Below are 24068 nucleotides of genomic sequence, written 5' to 3' on the forward strand. Positions count from 1 at the left end.
GTTAATATTGTTTCTAATTTTCATTATTATTAACAATTCTGTTATTGGGAATCCCTGAGGCTAATGTTTGCACACAGCTGTAATTATTTTCTTAGGACTAATTTCTAGAAATAGAATTTAATGTTATCCATTGGAAAGGCATTGCTAAGCCAAGCTCTTGGAACTCTGAATCAATGTTCAATCTACAAATTGTGTACGTCCAGGTCTTCCTACTCTTCCCAACGCTGGATAGTCTTTTTATTGTTTGACTTTTTGACCAAATGAGAAATAAAATTTGGTTCAGTTTTTATAAGTATTTCTTTTGTTACTCATACGCTACACAGTGTTTCACATGCTTACCAATCATGTGTGTCTCTTTTGTCAAGGCTCTTCAAACATTGTTTTATTTTCCTACTGGGTAACTGGCTATCGCTACTTATAAGAACTCTTTATATAGTGAGGATTGTGGCCTATTGCTTAATTTTTGTATGTGTGTTTTATACCTGCTCTTTTACCAATCTTTTTTATTGGTTCTAAACTCAGTGGCACTGGGTTTTGGGTAATGATTTTTTTCAGTTAAGACTCTTGGATGTTCTGAGTAGACAGGACAGGAATGCTGCCTCTTTCTTTCTAGTATTTACAGATTTTTTCTCCCTTGTTTAACAGCATTAACTAGATAAACCTTGTTGAATAGAATTAACCTTCAGAGTAACAGTACATAGCAGACACCTTGTATTTTTTTGCTTGCTTGCTTGTTCAATAACAGCTTTATTGAGATATCACCGGCATACCACACAATTCACCCATTTAAAGTATATAATTCAATGGTTTTTAGCATATTCATTCACAGCAATATTATCATTGTGCAACCAGCACCAAAATCAGTTTTAGAATGTTGTAAAATTTTTTTTCATCATCCCAAAAGAAATTCTGTGCCTATTAGCAGTCACTCCCTAAGTTTTCCCCAGGCAGGTGTCAGTCTGCTTTCTGTCTCTGTGGATTTAACTACTCTGGACACTTCACATAAATGGAGCAATGTAATATGTTGTACTCGTCACTGGTTTCTTTCACTTGGCATGATGTTTTCAATCCAAGTTCATCCATTTGTAGCATGCATCATTTCTTATTTTTATTGTGGCTGAAATATGTGTATATATACGTATATATATATATAGAGAGAGAGAGCATTTGTCATTTCAAACATTTTTATGTGGACAATTCAGTGACATTATGTTCACTGTGTTGTGCGACCATCACAACTATTTGCAATGTTTCCATCACTCTTAACAGAAACCCAGTGCCACTTAAACAGTAACTCTTCCTTTTCCCCTTCCACCCTCCTAGTAACCACGAATCGACTTTGGTCTCTATGCATTTGTCTATTCTAGAGATTTCAGACAAGCAGGATTATGCAGTATTTGTCTTTTGCATCTGATTTATTTCACTCAACGTACAGTTTTCGATATTCAGCCACGTTGTAGCATGTATCAGAACTTCGTTTCTCTTGACCTCTGAGTAATATTCCATTATGTGTGCATACCACATTTTGTTTATCCACTCACCTGCTGATGGACATTTGGGTTGTTACTACCTTTTGGGTATTGTGAATAGTGCTCCAATGAACATTGGTGTAAAAGTATTTGAATCTCTGCTTTCAAGACTTCTAGGTATATACCTAAGAGTCACATTGCTGGGTCACATAGTAATTCTATGTTTAAGTTTTGGAGGAAATACCAAAATGTCTTTTACACCAGCAGTACCATTTTACAACCCATTTCTTTTTATTGCTGAACATTCTATTGTATAAATACATCACATTTTGTTTATTCATTCATCAGTTAATGGGCATTTGGCTGTTATGAACAATGTTCTATCAACATTCACGTACAAGTGTTTGTGCGAACATTTGTTCTCGTTTCTCTTGGCTACATAGGGTACATCCCAGGAGTGGATCTGTTCAGTCTTACGGTCCACCACACTACCCACTGCCATCGAGTCAATTCCAACTCACAGCAACCCGATAGGACAGAGTAGAACTGCCCCATAGGGTTTCCAAGGAGCGCCTAGGGGATTCCAACTGCCAACCTTTTCGTCAGCACCCACAGCTTTTAACCAGGTTTTCCTGGTCTTATGGTAACTCTATGTTTAACCTTGTGAGAGACTGCCAGGCTGTTTTCTGACGTGGCTGCACCGTTTTACAATCACAGCAGCAATGCGTTAGGGCTCCGATTTCTCCACATTCTCACCACACTTGTTATCATCTCTTTTTTATGACAATCGTCCTAGTAGGTGGGACATGGTATCTCATTATGGTTTTTATGTCCATTTACCTGATGACTAAAGATGTTGAGCATCTTTTCATGGGCACCTGTGTTTTCAATGGGAACACTTTTTGATGTTGATTTTTTTTTTAATGATATTGTAGAAGTGGCCTATTCCTGGTCTACTAAGAGTTTTGATTTTTAAAAACCAGGAATGAAATTATGCTTTTAAATAAGTATTTGGCTGAATACTTGCCTTTTGACTTTGTTGTTGTTGTTAGCTGCTGTTGATTTGGCCCCCAACTCATGGTGACCCCACGCACAGCAGAACTGAACACCGTGGTCCTGCGCCATCCCCAGGAACAGCGACAGACTGGACCGTGGTCATCCATAGGGTTTTCCTTGCCTGATTTTTGGAAGTAAATCACCAGGCCTTTCTCCCTAGTCCCTCTTAGTCTAGACACTCCACTGGAACCTTTTCAGCATCACAGCAACACACAAGCTTCAACCGACAGATGGGTGGGTGGTGGCTGTGTTTGAGGTGCACTGGCTGGAATCAAAGCCAGGTCTCCCACATGGTAGGCAAGAATTCGACCACTGAACCACCAGTGCCCTCCTTTGACCCAATAATTTTAGGAGGCCTCGTGGTGCAGACTGCTAAGCACTCGGCTAGTAACTGAAAGGTTGGCAGCTAGAACCCACTCAGTAGCTCCACAGGAGAGAGACCGGTGATCCACTTCTGTAAAGATTATAGCCAAGAAAACCCTACGGGGCAGTTCTGCTCCGTCACATGGGTCACTGTGAGTCAAAACTGACTTGATAGCACCTAACAGCAACAAGAATAGATAATTTTAATAGGTTTCTTAATTGTTAAAGCAGTCTTGGATTACTGGTATATGACCAATTTGGAATTGGCATTGATTTTTTTGTTTAACGTTTCTTGGCTTTTATCTGTCATAATTTTTTTCTTTAGCATCTGTACTTTTAAGAGAGATTAGCATGTACTATCCTATTTGAGCTACTTTTATCAGGTGAATTAATGAGGGCTATGATTTTTTATGATTACATCCACTAATTAGGATACTTTTTCATCATACAAATTATTTGCTACTTATAACAGACACAGGCATTTCTTTTTACAGAATTTTTCCAATTTCTTATGTAGTTATAGGTCTACTCAATGTTTCTATTTTTTACTAAATCTCATTCTGATGACATCTATTTGTTTGACAAATTACCTGTTTATTGCATATTTTCATATTCTTGCAAACCATCTTTTAATCCATATTTGTGGGTTAAGCTTCTCTCTTTACCCCATCTCTCATTCCTTGTATTGTGAATTATCTTTTTTTTTATTAGACAGGCAGAGATTTTTTTTTTTTTAATAACCAGGCCTTGTTAATTTTTTTCTAATGTGTTAATTCCTGCTTTTGTTTGTTAATAAATGTTATATCTTGCTTCCCTTGGGTATCTCAGACAATTTTTGTTTGTTTTCTAAATTCTTAAGTTGAATAGTTAATTCATTTTCATTCTTTTTGTTTAATAACAGAAGTCTTCAAGTCCCATCATTTTCCTCCAAGTAAATTTTTGGCTGCATCCTGTGCATTTTATTTGCAGTATCCTCATTTTCGTTACCTTATGGATAGCCTATAACTGCAGTTTTTATTTCATCTCTGACCCACAAGTTATTTAGGGGTCTATTTTTCAATTCCCACGTGGTGGGTTTTTAATTTCAACTTTTGTTATTAAACATTCTATTTTGAAACCAACTACAAGGAAGAGATTATGTAGAAAGAAAAAAGCAAAAGAATATATTATTCTTGGAAAGTTCCTATGGGAAAAACAACAACCTCATTTACATGCTAAAATGTGCTTAACTAGGTAGAGGTCCAGGGATGATGTATCGGCTGATAATATCGAAAATGAAGGATAAATCACTCTTCCTGCACTTAGGACTAATGGAACAGAACTTTACTGGGATAATAATATTGAACTTAAGAGAGTATTTTAAGGCAAAATTATTTAGGATGAAACACTCTCCCTACCGAAGTGATGGGAACTATAAATACCACTTAGATTGTTTTCAGAAGACCCCAGTGGACAAGAACAAGGTACACAGATGGTGGCAGATTTGACTACTTAATGGGATTTTTCCATGTGTTTTTGTTAGCTTTGGATGCAGCTGCAGGAAAATTACATTCCAAAGTTTGTCACTAGTTGTTACAGGTCCCAAGTTGAGACCAAAGCTGTCAAAAGCAATCCCGAAGATATGAGGGAGCCTGATACCCATTGCGGTCATGTCGACTTTGACCCATAGTGACTCTGTAGAACAGAGTAGAGCTGCCCCATAGGGTTTCCAAGGGGTGCCTGGTGGATTTGAACTGCCAACCTTTTGGCTCGCAGCCGAATTCTTAACCACTGTGCTACCAGGGCTCCCAATGGGGAAACAGAGAACAGTGTAGCAGCAACATGATTTCCCAATCATGTTGGACCATAAAAGCAATGACTAATGAAATTAAAATTCAGTTGTCTCAGAAAGTCTGTGACAATATCAAGCACTGCTCAGGGGCCACCTCATGGTTTACACTGATAAAACAAGAACATTCCTAACTGTGGCTCTAGCATCCACCATCCTAATAAGAAATAAATCTCAGAGTTTGGCACCATCTTGAAGACACACTGGCTCAATGATTCTGCCTCATGGTTTGGCTAACTGAATTTTAGCACCTCTGTCCATATAATTAGCTATGCAGTAATGAGACCTCCCTCAGGCATACAGAGATATGGCTCTTACGTAGTGGGCTGCACACACAGGTTGCCTCAGAGGCGGCCCCAGGATTCCAAGCAACCACAAGACCACTAGGATGAGGACCCTGACCAGGACCAGTAACCTCACCATAGGCGCTGAATCCTTCCGGTCTGCCTGGGTCACGCACATGAGATACTTACACAGAAGCAGACAGCAAAGAACAGGAATAGAGCATGGTGAGCCGGTCCCCCTGGGCTTGGAAAGCTGTCTGGGAGGATGGAAACTTCTCTGTGTATGCCCCGTGGTGTACAGCAGGCAGGCGCTCCAAAGGCCTATACCCATATGACTCACTTGAGTTAAGCACAACTGTAGACCCTGCAGCTCAAAAACCCAAGGAGGTCCATAGCCCTTGATAGGTGTCAAACACGTTGTTCTTGGTCCTGGAACAAATTTTTTCTCTCCCAGTCCCTGCAGATTACCTGGGGAGAACATGAGGCCTCAGGATGAGCTGTGGTTTCTTCCTGAAGCCTAGACTCTAGCAGGGGAAGAGAGGGGGGGACCATGGCCATTCGGCTGTCAGAGGACTGACTTCCTTCCAGGTAACTACGAGCTTTTTGAGACAAAGTTATTGCAATTCCATTTGTATGTCTTTAAAAACACCATGCTTAAGGCACACCAGGTACTCGTGCCCTGAAAATGGAATCTGATATATACAAATGTATCACCAATTCTTAGATGCTCAAGTCTCACGTTTATAAAAATGGGATGCCTCTTATGATTGATGGAAACCCTGGTAGCATGGTGGTTAAGAGCTTAGACTGCTAACAAAAAGACTGGCAGTTCAAATCCACCAGCTGCTCCTTGGAAACCCTATGGGGCAGTTCTACTCTGTCCTATAGGGTCACTATGAGATGGCAAAGTGTTTTTTTTTTTTTTTTCTTATGATTGATGTGATAAGAGAGTATTGTGTCACTGAATCAACAGGGCTTTTTTCTTTCTTTGTGATACGCAAAATCTCAATGCATCTTACAATCACTGATGCCCAGGTTTGCTGACTGTACTGAGTTCGTAGACATGATATGTAGATGATTTTGGAACACGGGACTGGAAGAGGTTACACAGGGAGAGAATGCAGAGTGAGAAGAGGATGGGTCTGAGGAAATCCAGCATACAAAGGTCTGGTGGGGGAGAAGGTTTTCATACTTGGATCCACAATCAACGCCCATGGAAGCAGCAGTCAAGAAATTAAATGACATATTGTATTAGGCAAATCTGCTGCAAAGGACCTCTTTAAGGTGTTAAAAAGCAAAGATGTCGCTTTAAGGACTAAGGTGTGCCTGACCCAAGCCATGGTGTTTTCGATCGCCTATATGCGTGCAAAAGCTGGACAACGAATAAGGAAGACTGAAGAAGAATCGATGCCTTTGAATCAAGGTGTTGGCGAAGCATACCGAATAGACCATGGACTGCCATAAAAAAAAAGTGCCATCATAAGAATGAACAAATGTGTCTTGGCAGAAGTACAGCCAGAATGCTCCTTAGAAGCAAGGATGGTGAGACTTCATCTCACATATTTTGGACATTTCATCAGGAGGGACCAGTCCCTGGAGAAGGACATCTTGCTTGGAAAGTAGAGGGTCAGTGAAAAAGAAGAAAACCCTCAAGAAGATGCATTGACAGAATGGCTGCAACAATGGGCTCAAGCGTAACAACAGTTGTGAGGATGGCACAGGACAGGGCAGGGTTTCCTTCTGTACAGTCTCTGCCTCCATCTTCACACGGCCATCTTCCCTCTGTGTCTCGCTGGCTCTGTGGCTCTTCTCCTTATGACACCAGTCATAGTGGATTGAGGCCAATATGACTTCATATTAGCTAAATAACATCTGCAAAGATCCTGTTTCCAAATAAGGTCACATTGACAGGTATCCAGGGTAAAACTTCAACATAATTTTTTGGGGGAACACATTCAACCCACAACAGTTACCTTTCATTTAGAAGGGCAGAGGACAACCAATGGCACCGTTGTCTCGGCCAAAGGCCAAGCCCTTACTACCATATATAAATTAGGCTGAAGGTCACTGCCAATCACTTGGGGGAAGAGATCCAGAGGTTGTTAAACCGGGAGGAATCAAAATGCCCACAGCAGCCAAAACCTAAGACAAGTTTATGTTCTAATCTAAGAAAAGCAGCTAGATAAATAGTTTGTCATGCTAAATTTGGTATCATGACATTTTCTAACTTTACAACATGAAAAAAAATATGAGTCAGGAGGCCTGGACTCTGGTTCTGGTTCTGCCACTGAACTGCTGGGTGTAGGCAGGTGAGTTGTATCTCTACGTTCTGATTCTAGAAGAGACCTAAAAAGGGTCTTTACGTGTCTCGGTTGGTTCTAACAGGCTGGAGTTCTGGCGACAGCAAGAAAAGGCACAAAATGGCAGTTGTGAAAATACCTACAGTAATGATTCAATATTAAATTCTCCAAAAATTAACACTCAGTAATGTGGTTGGTCAAGGAGCCTTGGTGGTGCAACCATTAAGCATTTGCCTGCTAACCGAAAGGTTCGCGGTTCCAACCCACCTAGTAGCTCTGCGGGAGAAAGACCTGGCTATCTGCTCCGGTAAAGAAAACCCTATGCACCAGTTCTATTCTGTCATGTGGAGTTGCTATGAGTTGGAATCGACTCAACGGCACACAATAACAACAAAAACGTGGTTGGCCAATAAAAGTCTTGTGATTTACTAAGGAAAGGAAGCCCCAACCTCGGCAACAATGGACGCTGCAGATGTCTCTGCAAGTGGTCAGGAGGCTGCACCGATGTCCAGCGTCCCAGGCTCCGAGGAGAGAGAGAGAGGAACACACTGATCCACTAGCTCGGTGGAGAAGGTGCCTGGGCCACAACCGGCTCTTTTCCAGTCCCCAAGCTTTCTTCCCCCCTTGAGCTCGCCTTCCCCTCTCATCCTCTGTAGAGTTATGAAATTGCTGCCCAGGAATCCTGGCATAATTGGTAAGGCTACCTAAGTTAATTTTTACCTTTGATAAGTATCATTTGATTTTAAGTTTGAATTAGTGAAATATCTTACTGTAATATTAAAAGCAAATATTTTCATCACCTTCTGTTTAACAAATGACATCATACTGAATCTTTTTTAAGTATTCTACTTAATCCTAATGCTCATAAAATTCTTTAAGATAAATGCAAAAGAAAAGATTATCCCAAATGCATGCTTATATCAGGATATGCTGGGGACAGTGGGTGCAGAGGGGCCGCCCAAGCCAGGCTGCAAGGGCGGCCCCTCTGCACCCACTGCCCCCAGCAAGGATACCAATCTGGTTTCTGAAAACATAATATTTCAAAATTAATTGACCTACCCATCTATCCATTCACCCATTCATCCATCTATTTGTGTGTGGTGTGTGTGTGTGCACACACAATTTTTATTGTTGGTGTTCAAGCTACCTGGCAAACAAACCAAGCTGGCTTCTTAGTGCCCACCCATCGAATGCTCACACCACGGGTCCCAAATTGCCTGAGTGGCAAGACGGACTCATGCAGGAACCAAACTTGAGACCATTACAGTAAGAGTGTAAGCAGAGTCCATTTTTCCTAAAATGTTCTTAAGCTGTGAGAAGCACCAGCCATGTGAAGATGTGCAACACACAAAACGTGTGTTAATACTGGAGTTTAAAATGTGCAAGATTTAAGGTAGTTCTATTACACTCTGCCCCAATGAGCACAGCGGTGAGGGGAAAGCGGTGAGGATTCAGGTCACTGGTTGTGCAGGTGCTCACTCAGGGCCACATGGGTCGTCAGGGAGGACAGAACAGCGCAAAGAGCAAAGGAGGAGGCGCTGGAGCTGCTCAGAATCCTGGAGACCAGATCCTGGACCTGGCAGCTTCTCGGGTGAGGGGCACCCGCTGCTGGGTGGTAGGGGAGCTCGGGGAGGGGAGCCACCCCAGGAATTGAGAGCCTGGTTGGGTGGATGATCCTGGGTTTGCAGGCTGGTTTGGCTTTAAGCAGTGCCCACTCCCTCGCTCCACCCGTAACTAACTTCTGAGAATCACAATCAGGCAACCCAGGATGAATTTTCCAGAAAAGCTGGTGGTCAGGAAGGAAGAGGAATTATGGCCAATCCCTTTCAACAACCTCTCGCTCAAAAAGAGAGGGTAAAAGGAGGAAGGGAACAAAAACACCACCACCACCACGTATTACTGCTCCCGCCATTCACTGAGCAACAGCTGAGCGATGGGCTTTACACTAGGCATTGTCGATACGCTATTTCTAAGCTTAACTGGAAGGGAGATACCGTCAGTCCATTTTAGGGATGATAAAATGGAAGCTCATGAAGAGTAAACCAGCTGTTCAACGTCGCAGACCTAGAAAGTGGCAGAGCCAGATTTCAAACCATGCCTTCTTCCCTAGATCCCCACCATCCTGTAGGTCTTCGTTCCAGGCCTAATATTGGCAATTAAGAAAAGGCATCATGGTTCCAAAGTCTGTCCTACGCTTTCCCTGAAATTTCATTTATAGAGTACTATGGTTAGCAAATAAAAAGCTCAGACTACAGCTAAGGCATTGGTACTGTGGTGTAGAGAGGCGTGGTGGGCCATTTTTAAGCCCCTTCTTTTTTTTTTCCTGTTCACTCTGCCTCGTCTGGAGGGAAAAACCCACATGGTGCTGAGGTCAGCTTGGAGCTCCTGGTTCCCAGGTATGCCCCGCACTAGCTGGGCGGTGTCTAGAGGTGTGTGCTGGGATGTGTCCTGTCATAAGGGTCAACGTCCTCCGACATCTTGGAAAAACCCTTTCCAAGTCTCACTTCTTCTAAGCAGCCATGAATTATTTATAGAACCATCTACCCAAAAGTGGTTTTATTTATGGCAGGTATCCCTGTCTGTATGATGGTTGCTAAGTAACAGGTTTTAAGTTTGACTCTCGAGCTCCTGGACAATGACTGATCCCACCTTTGAGTAACTGCATATGTGAAGGTGGGCAGGGGAAATGCACATCTCAGTAGTTATTAATGAAGAGTAATTATTAGTAAACAAGTTCATCCCACAGACTTCGGAGTTTTATTCTGTTCTCAATGAACGATCAATTCATATCTGTGACTTCACTTCCTTTCTGCTACTGGAGGGATAATGATATAGTATGCAAGAAAGATAGGCTAAATGGAGAAAGATTGATGTTGTCAAGGATGTCATTTTACTTGGATCCACAATCAACATCCATGGAAGCAGCAGTCAAGACATCAAACTATGCATTGCATTGGGCAAATCTACTGCAAAAGACTTCTTTAAAGTGTTAAAAAGCAAAGATGTCACTTTGAAGACTAAGGTGAGCCTGACTCAAGCCATGGTGTTTTCGATTGCCTCATATGCACGAGGAATCTGGATAATAAATAAGGAAGACTGAAGAAGAATTGATGCCTTTGGATTATGGTGCTGGAGAAGAATATCGAATAATCCACGGACTGCGAGAAGAAGGAACAAATCTGTCTTGCCGACTTGACAGCACCTAACACACACACATAACTACTTTGACATTCAAGAAGAAAAATCAAAGCAATAAAAAATAGTTTTCTACAAGACTAAAGGGATGCACCAGCCCTGGGGTAGGGACTGGAAGTCAGGAAGAAACAGGAAAGCTGGTAACAGGGAACCCAGGGTTGAGGACAGAGAGTGTTGACGTGTTGTGGGGTTGTTAACCAATGTCACAGAACAATGTGCGTACCAACTTTGATGATAAACTAGTTTGTTCTGTAAATCTTCATCTAAAGTTTGGTTTTCTAGACAATTTAGAATTGCTGTTGTTAGTCTGATCTGTCTGATAGTGACCTCGTGTATAACAGAACAAAATGTTGTCCGGTCCTGCGCCATCCTCATAATTGTTGCTATGTTTGAGCTCACTGTTGCAGCCAGTGTGCCAATCCATTTCGTTGAGGGTCTTCCTCTTTTTCACTGACCCTCTACTTTACCAAGCATGATGTCCTTCTCCAGGGACTGGTCCCTCCTGATAACATGTCCAAAGTAAGCAAGACAAAGTCTCACCATCCTCCCTTCTAAGGAGCATTCTGCCTGTAATTCCTCCAAGACAAATTTGTAAGTTCTTCTGGCAGTCCATGGTATATTCAATATTCTTTGCCAACACTAAAATTTGAATGCATCAATTCTTCTTCAGTGTTCCTCTTTCAGTGTCCAGATCTAATTATGAGACTATAGAACTGTTACAATCTCATAATTACAGAAAAAAGCATTTAATTTTTCCAACTTAAAAAAGCTTATTTTTTTCTACTTACATAAAGGTTTTGTTTTCTGTTTTTTTTTTTTTCAAAGAGTGGGTAGCCATGAAGCTTCAGGAATTTTCTAATCTAGCCATTTGGTAGAGAAATCGGGAACACCAATCTTTTTCCCAAAAGGCTGATTATAATGTTTAAAACTATAAAACCAATGAAAATATTTTCCCAGGACCATTTTATTCAGAGGTCAAATATTGGGGGAGAACTGACGGAAGGGTAAGAATCACAGAACATAACCCAAAAAAATATATGACATGTAACCAGAAGAAGCTTAAGAGACCTGCCCGTCATAAAATCCATGATTAAGGCATAAAATATCCTCAGGAAAACGAAGAGAAAAACGCTAGCGGAAAACACACACTGAAACTCATGAAAAGAATCCTCTTTTCAATCTGCCTGAAAAACAGATCACTTCTTAAAAATTGTATCCTGCTGTGAAGCTAAACTGCTTTGAAAACATATGCGATATAGTTGGATATAATACAAAGTAAGCTGTCTATGGAAGAACGCTGACAACTCAACAGCTTCTGCTCATTAGTTTAACCCTTTGGTTTTCATGAATTCATTAATGAATTGTATTAATTTGCTGCGTGCCTCCTCTGTGTCAGGCACCCAGACTATTTATCAAAAGGTCCCTAACTAGTAACGGTGCCCACAGATCATCTGACTCCGTCTCTATCTGTTAGGATTCTTTCAGGTGCAAGAGACAGAAATTTCAACTTCACATGGCTTAAGCAAAAATGGATTTTAATGGATCACCTATCTAAAAAGGTCAGTGGTGGGGCTGCCTTCAGATTAGCCAGGAGCTCAAAACGCCCAGCTCCTTGCCGTCCATCTCTCGGCCAGCTGCTATCTCTGATGGCTCTCTGCTCTCTGCTCACAATGGCTCTGGTAACCTCCCGCCACATCCATGGCTAGAGTGAAAAGTCACCTGCCACTCCCCCAGCGGCCCCAGCAAAGCCTTGCTGCATTTTACTGGGTCACATGCTTATTCTTAACCCAGTCAGCGTGGTCAGGGAAATTCTATCATCTGAATGGCCACTCTGGGGGTACATGCCACACCCAAACACAATGACTAGGAGAAGAGCAGGAATGGTCCCTCAGAGAGAGTCAGGGAGAATGGATGATGGGCAGCCAAAGCTCCCAAAATGGTCATACTGAGACACACCTTGGACACACTCCCTATCTAAAGCCTCAATGGTCCTCCACTGCTATTGACCAGGGCATTCCGCAATCTGACTGCACCTTACCTGTTCAGCAGGTTGCTCCTTTAATTCCCCAATCCCCAATACCATGTGATAGGCACCACTAATTGTTCTCCAAAGATATGCTGGTTTATCTAGAACGTATGCATGTGAAGACAGCCTTCATTGTCTTTCTTCTATCAATTTCTGAAACTGAGCCTGTAGAGCCCGCATCTTCAGCCTTGCCTTCTCATGCACTGACTTTTTCTTGTTGTGGTTGTTAGGTGCTGCGGAGTCAGTTCTGACTCATAATGACCCTATGTACAACAGAACTACCTGGTCCTGCACCATCCTCACAATCGTTATTATGCTTGAGCCCACTGTTGCAGCCACTGTGTCAGTCCATCACATTGAGGGTCTTCCTCTTTTTCACCGACCCTCTACTTTACCAAGCATGATGTCTTTCTCCAGGAACTGGTCCCTCCTGATAACATGTCTAGTGTATGTGAGATGAAGTCTCGCCATCCTTACTTCTAAGGAGCATTCTGGCAGTACTTTTTCCAAGACAGATTTGTCCATGCTTTTGGCAGCCCATGGTAGATTCAATATTCTTCGCCAACACCATTTTCTTGGATAATTCAGCTAAGTTAATTGAAGCAACAGGGTTCCAACTTGGAAAGAGCAGCAGGGTTCAGACTTGGAAAGACTAAGACCTAGTTTGAAATAGGCTTATAATCTAATGGGTTTAGACAGACCCAAGGATGAATACTGGTAGAAGTGTTCATGCCAGTGATCTTGACCTAGTTTTCAAAAGTAAGGAGAAAATGAACAGATCAGTTCATCCAGACTATTTTGTTATGTTGGTTGAACAAAAGGACATTAAAAATGAATTATATGCACATTAGAAAGGTTTTTAGTGTGTCAGCTTCCACAGCAAAGGATCTTGCTGTCGAGTCGATTCTGACTCATAGCGACTCTCATGGATGGAACTGTGTCCTCCCAAAAATATGTGTCAGCTTGGTTAGGCCATGATTCCCAGTGGTTGTCCTCCAATTTGTGACTGTAATTTTATCTTAAGAGGATTAGGGTGGGATAGTAACACCACCTTTACTCAGGTCACCTCCCTCATCCAGTGTAAAGGGAGTTACCGTGGGGTGTGGCCTATACCGCCTTTTATCTCTCAAGAAAAGGAAAGGGAAGCAGAGAGTTGGAGACCTCAAACCACCAAGAAAGCAGCACCAGGAGCAGACTGCGTCCTTTGGACACGGGTTCCCTGTGCCCGAGAAGCTCCTCGATCATGGGAAGTTTGAGGACAAGGACCTTCCTCCAGAGTTGACAGAGAGGGAGAGCCTTCCCCTGGAGCCAACACCCTGAATTTGGACTTCTAGCCTACTAGACTGTGAGAGAATAAATTTCCCCTTCTTAAAGCCACGCACTTGTGGTATTTCTGTCATAGCAGCACAAGACGACTAACACAGCGACCCTATAGGACAGAGCAGAACTGCCCCATAAGGTTTCCAAGGAGTAGCTGGTGGATTCAAACTGTCGACATTTTGTTTAGCAGCCTAACGCTTAGCCACTGCACCACTGGGGCTCCCGAAGGATCTATATACTCTTCAATTTGCTGGAAAATGTAAGTCTTTCCTCCACGTGGAAAATAGGGTACTTGATGCACGTATTTCTATAGGTTTTCTAGCACCTAAAACCTCCAAACAATTCCTATATGTAAGGCTATACTCTATCTTTGAAAAATATAGGCTTTGAAATATCTTGTTTTAAAAGGAGAAAAAAAAAAATCAGTCAAACTTCCTATATAGATAAGGGATTTTTTTTTTTTTCATCTGTTGCTTTTAGTTGGCAAGGAGCTGATTCTGACTCACGGCGACCCCACGTGTGCAGAATAGAAAACCCTGCTCCATGGGATTTTCAAGACTGATCTTTCAGAATCAGGTTCACCAGGCCTGTCTTCCAAGGTACCTCTGGGTGGGTTTGAACAGCCAACCTTTGGTTAGTAGTGGAGTGTTGAACTGTTTGTGCCAGCTGTTGTTAGGTGCCATCAAGTCAATTTTGACTCAGCGACCCCATGAACAACAGAACAAAACACTGCCCAATCCTGCACCATGCTCACAATCATTGCTGTTTGAACTCATTGTTGCAGACACTGTGTCAATCCATCTCGTCAAGGACCTTCCTCTTTTTCACTGACCCTCTACCTTAACAAGCATGATGACCTTCTCCAGGGACTAGTCCCTCCTCATAACAGGTCCAAAGTACATGAGACGAAGTCTCACCATCCTAGCTTCCAAGGAGCATTCTGGCTGTACTTCTTCCAAGACAGATTTCTTCATTCTTCTGGCATAGCGACTAGCTATGTTAAAGTAAGGAAAATATCTTGATGATTCTGGATAGCTTTGTTGGGTTTCCTCTACCTACCCAATTGTTAAAACAGTGGCCTTGATTGATGTCTAAAATAACTAAATTAAAAAAATATCCCTGAGAAGGATAATAAAGCTAAAATAGTGATACAAAGTGATAGCCGTTTAATAAATAAGTGCTAGAAATTCTTGGAAAAGGCAGAGAAAAGAAAATGGAGTCCATATTTGCTCAGCGGAACTACATACGTTATGCCAGCAGTCAACTTTCATAAATAAAAAGTCAGGCACTTGAGAGTTCTGCACAGGACCCATGTTATTTTTTTTTTGGTATGACGGCCCTGAATGTGCAGTATTAAAAGGATATGCATTGCTGAACAAGAGGACAGTCCCAGGATTTATTTCAACACCTCCTTAAAATAACCTCAACCAAAAATACCATTTTTAACAAGCACGAAAAAGAGAAAGAAAGATATCAAAGGGAAAATAAATTCAGAACAGCTGCCGAGCCCATTGTAATTCAAAGAGTAAATGTGTGGAGTGACTTATGAACGAGAGATGGTTATAAACAATAAAGTTATTAACAAATAATAAAGTGATACTGTATTAGGAGACTAAGACCTTGCTTTGAAGCAATACAGAGAGTTTATAATTATGGTGATTTTTCCTCTAAAAATATTTCTAAAATCCTAAAATGCTTCTGAATTTAACATATTTTTGAGAAAGGCACTAAATAGCAAAACTCTAAACCATCAACATATATAGCTCTTTGGGACTATGGGAAAACATTCTTCCAAGGGCAAGTTATGCCAAGTGGAACTCATTGCTGGTCCAAGGAGAGAAGATAGTCTGGGCACAGAGAGAAACATGTTTCAGGCACCCCCTCCCACCAACTCCTGGCAAGAGTCATTGCCAGAAGACAAAGGGGTACAGTCTGTCCACCCAGGGCACGGCCAGGTTCCAGCTCGTTTACACATTCCCAGGCCTCGCCCCTGGGCTCCGGAGCCCTGAAGGACAGACTCCATAATGGGTCCCACATTTTTCTTTCTTTCCTCTTACGTGACAAACCTCAAGAGCCATCTCTCCCCTTCTGGGAAATGAGCATAAAGCGAACTGCCTTTCAGACAGCAGCAGTGCCCTCCTCCCGGTGAACTCTGAAGTTACAGGAAGAGTGGGGGCACCTGGCACCCAGCACGGCAGGCTCCCCGCCAGCCTGACGCCTGAGGTGCACCTCAGGTCTTCCCTCAACCAAGCCAGTCCATAGTCATCTTTCTCTCTCCTTGGAATTGCTGTAACACTTCTTGTCATTGCTATTTATTTTCCATTTGCCTACACTGCCTTATTACATGCTATTTTTATTGTACACTCTAGTTGTTACCGCCAATGTTTATTCTCAAGGGGAGCACCAGTTGTTTTATGTCCAATAAACTCCTTCAGCACCCTGAACAATGCTAGGCACCCACATACACTACGACTGTGGAGGGAAAGAAAAGCAGACGCTGTCTTGACACACGATTGTACCAAAGTCAGGACAACACAGCAACCTTAGACTGTGGGATCTTTCAGGGCAGACACCAGGCTTTTTTCACCTTTCTATCTCAATGCATAGCACATGTGTGTACTATAATATATGTCCAGTGAATGAAAATTAACACTGATACAGTGAAAACAAAGCATGTGAGGGCTCAGTAGCTGGAGAATAGGATGATTAATCAGGAATGCTTTATTATTGAATTTGAATTTCCAGACAAGAAAGTAAGGTATATATAATCTTGCAAATATAAGAAACAAAGAACAGAGAGCAAAAGAGCCAAAGAGAACTTTACCCACAAAGCTAAAACTAGTGCCACAGAGCTGGAGTGGAGAGAATGGTGGAGAGCAGTAAGAAACAAGGCTGTTGAAAGATAATGAAGCTTAGACATAAGGTCACATTCACTCGATTCCTTTTCACTCATTCATTAACAAGGGCGTCTCACGCACAGCCACGGCCCGTCTGTCAGTAGAGGCTTGCATGTTGCTATGACATTGGACAGGTTTCAGTGGAGCTTCCAGACTAAGACATGCTAGGAGGAAAGGCCTGGAAATCTACTTCCAAAAATCAGCAAAGGAAAACCCTGTGGAGCATAATGATCTGATCTGAAACCAATCACGGGGATGGCGCAGACCGGGCAGCAGTTGGTTCGGTTGTGTGTGGAGTCTCCAGAGTCGGGGTCAACTCCACAGTAGGTAACAACCACAATGACTGTGTGCCAGACACTGTCCTGGGTGCTGGAGACACGGCAGTGGAGAAGACAAAGCCTCTGCCCTCATGCAGCTTACGTTCTGTTTAGAGATGCGTGGGTAGAGCAAAAGGCAAAAAACAAAACAGTGGAAAGAATACACACACACACAAACACACACACACGCCAGAAGATGTGAGGGGGCAAACTGAAGAAAGGTAAGTAGCTGGCTAGGCAGGGACAGCAGGGTGTCCAGGGCATTGCTCTCATAGAGAAGCAAAGTCAACGAGAGAGCCAGCCATGGGAAATCTGGAGGAAGACAGTCCAGGCAAGGGCAACAACAAATGCAAAGGCCCTGATGCCAAGAAAGCTTTGATATGTCCAAGGAACTACACGGAGGGGAGGACGCCTGGACCAGAGTGGGTGAGGGGAGACGGGTAGGAGATGAGATGCCATGGGTAGCAGATCTTGTAGGGCCTCCCAAGACAGTGCTAAGGCTTTGGCTTTCACTCTGAGTGAGGTGGGAAGCAACAGGAAGGTTTAGGGCAGACGGGTAACTGGATATTGGGAACGAATCTTACATACGTGGAAGATTTTCCTAAGGTCTTGGCTTACAGGGATTATCCATATATTGTGTTTTAAAGAATTTCCACATTATTTTATTTCTTTACTACAATGTAAATTCCATGAAACAGGAGGTCTTGTCTCTTTTCCACCATTGGATCCCCAAAACCTGGTATGCAGGAAGCACTCAAGGAATATTTGTCAAATGAACAAGTGAATGAATGCATGCAGGAACAGTCCTCTGAATCTATCAAGAAGGGAGAGTCCCTTTCTCAAGCTGCCACCACTCAAACTGGCTGAACAGTGGTTTTATCTATCCCTCTCCCTCCTGGTGGCCCAGTGGTTAAGAGCTCGGCCGCGGTTCAAATCCACCAGCTGCTCCTTGGAAATCCTATGGGGCAGTTCTACTGGGTCCTATAGGGTCGCTATGAGTCAAAATCGACTGGATGGCAATGGGTCTGCTTTGGTTTTCTCCCTCCTCAATATGGAAGCCCACTGTACCTTGAACACTCTAAACACTTGTACTTTGCTACAAGCCCTGTGGAATGAAACCGCTAGCTTTTTTTTTTTTTTTGTAGCTTGGCAATAAATTTATTTCTCTGGGAATCTGTGATAAGCAGTGTTTTAATAAGTGAAAAGGAGGAGAAAAGTAAACATGCAATTTTTATAAAGTTGTCATAGCCTGCCACAGAACTTAAGTGGGGGTTATTTTTAAACTATTTTAAATGGCTGTGGGAGGAAGGGTTGAATTTATGTCCTGGGAAGTACTTTTACTCCCAAAGGCTTCAACTAGCTGTCCACCAGGGGAAAGGGCACTAGAAAAAATACTGGAGGCTGTTCTTGGCCTAAGAAATACAGTACAAATCGGACTTCTTAGGCTCCCTCTGAGTACAATGTAAGAAGACAAAATTGATCCTCACTGACCAAGTCACGGAATCCTGAGTGTCTGGTCAAAAGGTTTAATTTCATGCATACTTCAGAGTTTGTCCTGTTCAGAATGGAAAAAACCGATAAAAATAAGCTTAAAATAAGGATGAGAAAATATATGCACATCTGCTCTGTGAAAACATGCATCCCAGACAGTGCCTGCAGAGATACAACAGAAGAGATGACCAAACCTAAACAGGCAATGAAGTGAGGTCAGCTGGGAAATGTTGAGATGTATTAATCAATAAATAATATCTAGAATGGACATGCATAGGAGGTGACAGTTTCATGTCTTTATCTTCACACGCATTCAACTACTTCAAAGTGGGTAACGTCTTTGCCCTGCTGGTGAAGTGGTTAAAAGCTTGGCTGCTAACCCATAGGCTGGCAGTTCGAATCCACCAGTTGCTCCTTAGAAACCCTATGGGGCAGTTCTACTCTGTCCTACAGAGTCACTATGAGTCAGAATTGACTCGACAGCAAAGGGTTTGGTTTTTTTTAATCCCTTAATGGAAGGAGCCCTGGTGGCACAGTGGTTAAGTGCTTGGCTGCCAACTGAAAGGTTGGTGGTTCAAACCCACCAGCCGCTTCGCAGAAGAAAGATGTGGTAGTCTGCTTCCGTAAAGGTTACCGTCTTGGAAACACTATGGGGTGGTTCCATCAGAGGGCCTGAGTGGAGTCCCTGGGGGGTGCAAATGGTTAACACGCTCAGCTGCGAACTGAAAGGCTGGCATTTCACGGTTTGAGTTCATTCAGAGTCACTTTGGAACAAAGGCCTGGTGACCCACTTTCAAAAAATAAGCCACGGAAAACCGTGTGGGAGCACAGCTCTACTCTGACACACACAGGGTCGCCGTGAGTCAAAATCAACTCAACGGCAACGGGTTTGGGGTTTTCAGTGCTTCAATTGCATCCTTTTTGAAAGTTTTAATGGTTGTGCAAATGTCACCATGTTACTTTCCTCCATTTAAAAAGCCAGAGTGTGTTTCCCAGTTTCTTCTCTCCACACCCAATCCAAAAGGACTCTTTCCTTAGGGATCTGGGGTGATGTTGAGTCTGCCTCTGGGAACAGACCACGTCAGAGGCTTCCTGAGCACAGCCCGATGCCTTTCCTAAAATCCATGTGTTTGCTGAGATTAGTGTTTTTGTTAAGAAAAATATGCTCTCAAGTGTGGGTGTGAAGTAGATACGGGTTACAGAAAGGCACCCTTTGTAGGATGCCTTCACAGAAAACATATTTAAACCCACGGTGCAGGGGGAGGTGAATGAGTAGACTGAATGAAATGTTTGGATTAAAAAAATTCCTTTTGTTCTCAAATTTCATTGAAGTTCCTTCAGCGTACAAGCCTGTGGCCATGTTCTTATGCAATGATGGTGATAATAAAAATCACAGAAACAGTGAAATTTTACCAAATGTCACTGTAGTATGTGCTTTAAACACAGTCTCTCATTTAGTCCTCCCAGCAAGTTATAGATGAAGAAACTCAGGCTTTGAGAGCTCAAGTAACTCACTCAAGATCATAAACCTAGCTATAGTAATCAAGACTGTGTGGTATTGGCAAAAGGACAGACATTGAGATCAAAGGAATAAAACTGGGAGTCTGGAAAGAAACCCTTGCATTCGTAAGTGAATCCCAGAAAACTCAATGGGGGTAAGAATAGTCTTTTCAGTAAATGATGCTGGGAAAACGGGATACCCACATGCAAAACAACAAATTGGGTTCCTACCTCACATCATACTTAAAAATGAACTGAGAATGTATCCAAAACTAAAGGCTAAAACTACAAAACTCTTAGAAGAAAACACAGGTGTATATCTTCATGACCTTAGATTAGGCAATGGTTTCTTAGCTATGACTCTCAAGCACAAACAACCAAAGGAAAGTAGATTAATTGGACTGCATCAAATTTAAAAACTTTGGGCTTCAAAGGACACCATCAAGAAAGTGAAAAACAACCCACAGAATGGGAGAAAACGCTTGTAAGGCAAATATCTGATAAGGGTCTACTATAAAAATAATATAACAATTAAAAAAACAAGTAAGCCAATTTTTTTTTTTTTTTTTTAAAAAGGATTTGAAAAGATCATGGAAGAAAAAACAGGGACAACATTAGGAGCCCTAATACAAGGCCTAAACAGAATACAAAACATTACCAAAAATGACAAAGAGAAACCAGATAACTGGGAGCTCCTAAAAATCAAACACCTATGCTCGTCTAAAGACTTCACCAAAAGAGTAGAAAGACCACCTACAGATTGGGAAAACATTTTCAGCTATGACATCTCTGACCAGTGCCTGATCTCTAAAATCTATATGATTCTGTTAAAACTCAACCACAAAAAGACAAACAACCCAATCAAAAAGTGGGCAAAGGATATGAACACACACTTCACTAAAGAAGATATTCAGGCAGCTAACAGACACATGAGAAAATGCTCTCGATCATTAGCCATTAGAGAAATGCAAATTAAAACTACGATGAGATTCCACCTCGCACCAACAAGGCTGGCATTAATCCAAAAAACACAAAATAATAAATGTTGGAGGGGCTGCAGAGAGGTTGGAAGTCTTATACACTGCTGGTGGGAATGTAAAATGGTACAACCACTTTGGAAATCTATCTGGCATTTTCTTAAAAAGTTAGAACTACCACACAACCCAGAAATCCCACTCCCCAGAATATACCCTAGACAAATAAGAGCCTTTACACAAACAGATATACGCACACCCATGTTTATTGCAGCACCATTTACAATAGCAAAAAGCTGGAAGCAACCAAGGTGTCCATCAATAGACGAATGGTTAAATAAATCATGGTATAGTCACACAATGGAATACTACGCATCGATAAAGAATCTGTGAAACATTTCATAACATGGAGGAACCTGGAAGGCATTATGCTGAGTGAAATTAGTCAGAGGCAAAAGGACAAATACTGTATAAGACCACTATTATAAGTTCTTGAGAAATAGTATAAACTGAGAAGAACACATTCTTTTGTGGTTACAAGAGGGGGGAGGGAGGGAGATGGTTATTTACTGATTAGTTAGTAGATAAGAACTACTTTAGGTGAAAGGAAGGACAATACTCAATACAGAGAAGGTCAGCTCAACTGGACTGGACCAAAAGCAAAGAAGTTTCCAGGGTAAACTGAATGCTTCAAAGGTCAGCGGAGCAAGGGCGGGGGTTTATGGACTACGGCTTAAGAGGACTTCTAAGTCAATTGGCATAATAAACTCTATTATGAAAACATTCTGCATCCCACTTTGAACTGTGGTGTCTGAGGTCTTAAATGCTAACAAGCGGCCATCTAAGATGCATCAATTGGTCTCAACCCACCTGGATCAAAGGAGAATGAAGAACACCAAGGTCACACGATAACTATGAGCCTGAGACAGAAAGGGCCACATGAACTAGAGACTTACATCATCCTGAGACCAGAAGAACTAGATGGTGCCCGACTACAACCGATGACTGCCCTGACAGGGAGCACAACAGAGAACTCCTGAGGGAGCAGGAGAACAGTGGGATGCAGACCCTAAATTCTCATAAAAAGACCAGACTTAATGGTCTGACTGAGACTAGAAGAATCCTGGTGGTCGTGGTCCCGAAACCTTCTGTTGGCCCAGGATAGGAACCATTTCCGAAGACTACTCATCAGACATGGAAGGGACTGGACAATGGGTAGGAGAGAGATGCTGATGAAGAGTGAGCTACTTGTATCAGGTGGACACTTGAGACTGTATTGGCATCTCCTGTCTAGAGGGGAGATAGGAGGGTAGAGAGGATTAGAAACTGGCAAAACGGTCAGGAAAGGAGAGACTGGAAGAAGGGAGCAGACTGACTCATTAGGAGGAGAGTAAATGGGAGTATGGAGTATGGTGTATATAAGCTTATATGTGACAGACTGACTTGATTTGTAAACTTTCACTTAAAGCACAATAAAAAGTATTTAAAAAAAAAAAGGAATTGAATAGACACTCCTCAAAGATACATAAATGGCCAATAAGCGCATGAAAAAAGGCTGAACATCATTCAGTCACTGAGAGATGCAAATCACAACAAAGAGTTACCACCTCACACCCACTAGTGACAAAGACAGATAAAAACAAGTGTCGGCAAGGACGTGGAGGAACTGGGTCCCTCATGCATTGGTGGTGGGGATGTAAACAGTATAACTACTTTGGAAAACAGTTCAACGGTTTCTCAAAAAGTTAAACAGAGTTACCATATGACCCAACAATTCCGCTCCTTGTTATAGGCCCAAAAGAAATGACAAAAAATATGTTTACACAAAAATTTGTACCCAGATGTTCATGGCAGCATTACTCATAATGGCCAAAGAGTGGAAGCAACCCAAATGCTCATGAATGGAGAAACAAAATGCAATATGCCCACAACACTCTTATTGTGTGCCGTCAAGTCAATTAGGACTCACAGCAACCCTATCCATGCAATGGAATATTACTCAGCAAGTACTGCTATTACACGAAGTACTGATTCATGCTACAACATGGATGAACCTTGAAAACGTTATGCTAAGTGAGAGACACCAGCCACAAAGGACAACATATTGTATGATTCCCTTTGTATCAAATATCTTGAACAGGCAAAACTATAGAGACACGAAGTCAGTCAGTGGTTGCCAAGTGTCGGAGGAGGAAGAATGGGGAATGGCCATTAAATTGTACACTCTAAAAGGGCGAATATTACTTTGTGAATTACATCACATTTTTAAAAAATGTTATGCTAAAAAGAAAACAGACTTATTCAGTGAGTGGCAGAGCAAGAATTTAAACCAGGGGCTTTTGATGTTGGAGCCACACTGCCTTTCATTCTTACATCCATGGTTGACGTACATTTGCCAAATTCAGTATAGTTGGAATTCATGCATGAATTCATTCATTCAACAAATTCATTCACTCAACAGATATTCACTGAGCACTTGCTATGTGGCAGGCAATGTACATGTTTGTTTGCTTTTTGAAAACAGGTGCAAACATCTGATAAAGGAAAAAGGAACCTTTCATTACAAAGGAAACGTCCAGCATAACTTTAAATACTATGCTTCTCTCATGCTGGGAAATATATTTCTTTAGAGTCCATGAGTTTGCACCTTGATGGATCATAGAGAAAGGCAGTAAAGAACAGAGGTTAAATGACTGGAAACAAGTATATTATTTATGTACATGAGATACGTAATAAATATGCTATATTAAATAACTCTTAAAAGCAATGAAGTCTGTAGAGAAATATGACCTAATTTACATAGTATTTATTTTTTAAAAACTTCAGAATTTATATTTATTGAATAAATTTATTTTCAAAAAGAATATGAGATTTTTATGAAATACATATGATAAAAAAGAAATGGTCCTTATAGAAAACCTTAGCAACTCAATGACAAAAAGACAAAAACTTGATTAAAAAATGTGCAAAGACATGAACAGGCACTTCACCAGTGAGGGCATTCGAGTGGCCAACAACCACATGAAAATAGCTCATGATAATTAGCTA

General features: G+C 41.8%; 1 protein-coding gene across 1 annotated transcript in view; it reads right to left on the bottom strand.

Annotated features, from left to right (window-relative positions):
• The window catches only part of MTMR7 (myotubularin related protein 7), an 80577-nt gene extending 76038 nt beyond the window's left edge, over positions 1–4539 (bottom strand). The window contains exon 1 of the mRNA XM_010592500.3: positions 4438–4539. Coding sequence (XP_010590802.2) covers positions 4438–4539 — 102 coding nt within the window. The remainder of the gene's footprint in view (positions 1–4437) is intronic.
• Between the last annotated feature and the right edge of the window lie 19529 nt (positions 4540–24068).

This window comes from Loxodonta africana, chromosome 19 (assembly GCF_030014295.1).
Source record: "Loxodonta africana isolate mLoxAfr1 chromosome 19, mLoxAfr1.hap2, whole genome shotgun sequence".
Taxonomy (NCBI): Eukaryota; Metazoa; Chordata; class Mammalia; order Proboscidea; family Elephantidae; genus Loxodonta; species Loxodonta africana.